Genomic DNA, 3,165 nt, shown 5'->3' on the forward strand with positions numbered 1-3,165 from the left:
TTCCTTTTGATCCAAGATAAAACAGTTGAGGAGTCTGACCAAAAAAATGCTTGAAGGTTGATTTCATAGTTTGTCTGGAAATTTCGAAATATTCTCACTCCAATTGTTGCAGCCAAAAGTTCGAGACGTGGTATGGTTAATTTTTTAATAGGTGCTACTCTAGATTTTCCTTCGATTAATCTCAAAACCATCACCAGTTTCTGTTCTGAGAAAAATACAAGCTGCATAGGCATCTGCACTTGCATCACAGAAAACATGTACAGATTGAGTGGTCAATATAGTGGAATCTAAAGATATCCACTGAGGAATCTTAACGGATGTCAAATATGGTAGTTCTTGTAACCACTTCAGGAATAATTCTTGAACTACTTCATCAACTTCCAAATCCCATCCCAATTTCGTAGACCAAGTCCTTTGGAGCAAAATTTTTGGGATCAGTGTCACTGAACATGAGAAACCAATTGGATCAAACAGTTTGTGTGCTGCAGATAATATAGTTCTTTTAGTTATCAGTCCTACATCCATTTTATCAAACCATTCTAGAAAAAGTTCTAAGGTGTCCAATTTACGATTCCAGATGAGTCCAAGGATGTTACTTTTTGCTTCGACTTCGACATTTTCTGGCAAAGAATGCTCCCACCCTCTCAACTCGAACTTTCCATCAGCCAGAATTTTAGTTGACTGTTCAATAAATTGGTTGAGAGCTTCTTCGTTTTGTACACTTATAAGGATATTGTCAACGTAAAATGACTTCAATAATTTCGAAATAACTTCGGGACTATAGGAGTTTTCTTCATGAATTGATTCTCTTAGAGTTTCCTGCAGATGAAATTCGAGGACTGCTCCCAATAGAAAAGGACTTCAAGTTACTCCAAATACGACACGGGCATGTTTATAAATTTTTATTTTTCCGTTTTTATCATACCAAAGAAACTTTAAAAAGTTTCTATCGTTTTGTTGTAATCCAATCTGAAGAAATGCCTTTCTTATATCAGCTGTGATTCTTATCTTATCCAAGCGGAAACGTAGAATCATAGATGGAATTAATTCAATGAGTTTGATTCCTTTCTCAAGGCACTGATTCAAAGATGGTTGATTCTTTGCTCCTGACGAAGCATCAAAAACTGGACGTACAGGTGTTGTGGTACTACTGGGCTTATATACTGGATGATGAGGTAAAAAATGACCAGACTGAGATGATTTTTCAAGAGGTTCATTTTCTGACGAACATTCTATAACTCCCTCAGCTAACCAATTGTCGAAGACGCTATCGTAGACGTTGTAGAAATTGTCCTTTTTCAACTTTTTCACAGTGTCGAGGAGTCTTTTATAGGATAAATCGAAATTGGATGATAAATGGGGATGACCTTCAATCCAAGGCATACACACTTCATATCGCCTGTCATCTCTTCGTTTAACTGTAGTTAGAAAATGTTCCATAACAAGTGTTTTTTGTTCCCGTTGTGATTCAGATCTTTCAGGAGCTTGAATATCAAGGACATCTAGGTTCCATAAGTCACATATGGCCACATTTTTCGAAAACATCGAAGTTACAAGAAGGGATGTCTTAGAGGAGTATTCTGATTTCAGTTTTCCCATGAGTGTCCAACCTAGTAATGTATGAACCGCTACAAGTCCACAATCCAAATCTTGTTTACGTCCGGAAAAAAGTTTTCCGGCTATGTCGGCACCAACCAAAACATCAATTGGCCCATCTGTAGTATCAGTAATTTCTACTCCCATTTGTTTCAGTTCATCCAGCCAAGGTCCCTTCTTCACTGAGCTTACGTGGTTGCAAATCAAAGGTTGATCCAAAACTTCGAAGTTGCAACAGCAGTCTTCAGTAAGACTATGTAGAGAAATTCTGAAGCATCTATGACTCACAGATTCAGTTTGGGTTCCTCCAAAGAGTGAATGTACTAGCTGTTCTTCTCGAACTGGAGGGTACCCCATCTCTTCGGCAATTTTTCTTGTAATATATGACTTGTGGGATCCAGTATCGATCAAGAGTCTTACTCGGCGACATTCTTTGTCCCCCCTCAGTTCTACTACCATGGTTTGCAAAAAAATTTCGGGAAAAGTGTGGTTGGACAGACTGTGTTCATTAATTTTTAAGTTTGGCTGTTTCAAATTCCTATCATTAGAACTCGATGATGACTCGACATAGTTTTTGGGACACATTATAACACAATAATCAAATTAATTCAGATGCATTATAACACAATGTCTACCTTGACATCTGTAGCATTTTTCTCGAGAGCGGCATCTTCGAGCTATATGACCAAATTTGGTGCATAGGTGGCAACAAGCATTTTCTGACAATTTCTGTTTCCTTTCTGCAAAACTGAGTTTCAACACTTCCTTACATTGATCAGTTGAATGTGAATTTTTGCAAAACACACATCGTGAAACTCCTTTGTTGTACAATTCAGAAGCAGTGGGTACATTATAACTAGTACGTATGATCCTATCTTCAGGCTTTCGTCTGTCTTTGAAACTGGACACCGCGAGATGAATTCTGTCTTCATTCATCACTTCTTCTCCGAGAAAATGCATGAGAGCATCAAGACGCTTCTTCAAACTGCACTCTGATGAATAGAACTGACTTCTATGCCATGCTCGTATTAAATCTTCTCCTAGGCATGATTCAACCAAAGGGTATAGCATCGCAGCGTAGGTATCTGATTTTACGCCCAGACTTTCTAATGCTCTCAATTGTGATTCAATTTTGTCAAAACATGTTGATAAATTATTTTTGGTATTCAGATTCATCAAAACTAGCTTGAGAAGTTCTCGGACATTCATTCATTCATTGCTGTATCCCGTTGCCGGGAATGAATCTACAAAAAGACGAAAAACGGGAAAAAACAAAAAGAAAAGAAAAAGAAAGGAAAAAAAAGTGCAGACTTATAATTTTGCAGGGCTAATTGCGACTGTGTGCTCTCCTGTGACTGTAGAGACCCAACTGTGACCTGCATATCCTACCACACTCCGGGCATGGATAGTCACCAACCAGATCTGGCCGCCGCTGTATCCTTCTCGAGTCTCCATTATAACTGTGTACCAAAGACCTCCACCTTACCTGTGTAACGCTAGTTGTTCCCAGCTATGATTGGCATTAACTGATTTTAGGGATTGATGTAGTGTATCCTTAAACCGCTTGTA

The 3,165-nt window shown here is 38.4% G+C and overlaps 1 protein-coding gene across 1 annotated transcript; it reads right to left on the bottom strand.

Moving 5' to 3' along the window:
* Window positions 1–861: 861 nt before the first annotated feature.
* On the bottom strand, window positions 862–2,055 carry LOC123314007. Its single transcript, XM_044899119.1, has one exon. It carries the CDS (start codon window positions 2,053–2,055, stop codon window positions 862–864), a length of 1,194 nt encoding a protein of 397 aa, XP_044755054.1.
* Window positions 2,056–3,165: the final 1,110 nt, after the last annotated feature.

Source organism: Coccinella septempunctata, chromosome 5 (assembly GCF_907165205.1).
Source record: "Coccinella septempunctata chromosome 5, icCocSept1.1, whole genome shotgun sequence".
Lineage (NCBI taxonomy): Eukaryota > Metazoa > Arthropoda > Insecta > Coleoptera > Coccinellidae > Coccinella > Coccinella septempunctata.

What these genes read in the sequence shown, in the direction of transcription:
- LOC123314007 (XM_044899119.1), bottom strand. Translation starts at nt 2,055, where the DNA reads ATGGTAGTAGAACTGAGGGGGGACAAAGAATGTCGCCGAGTAAGACTC.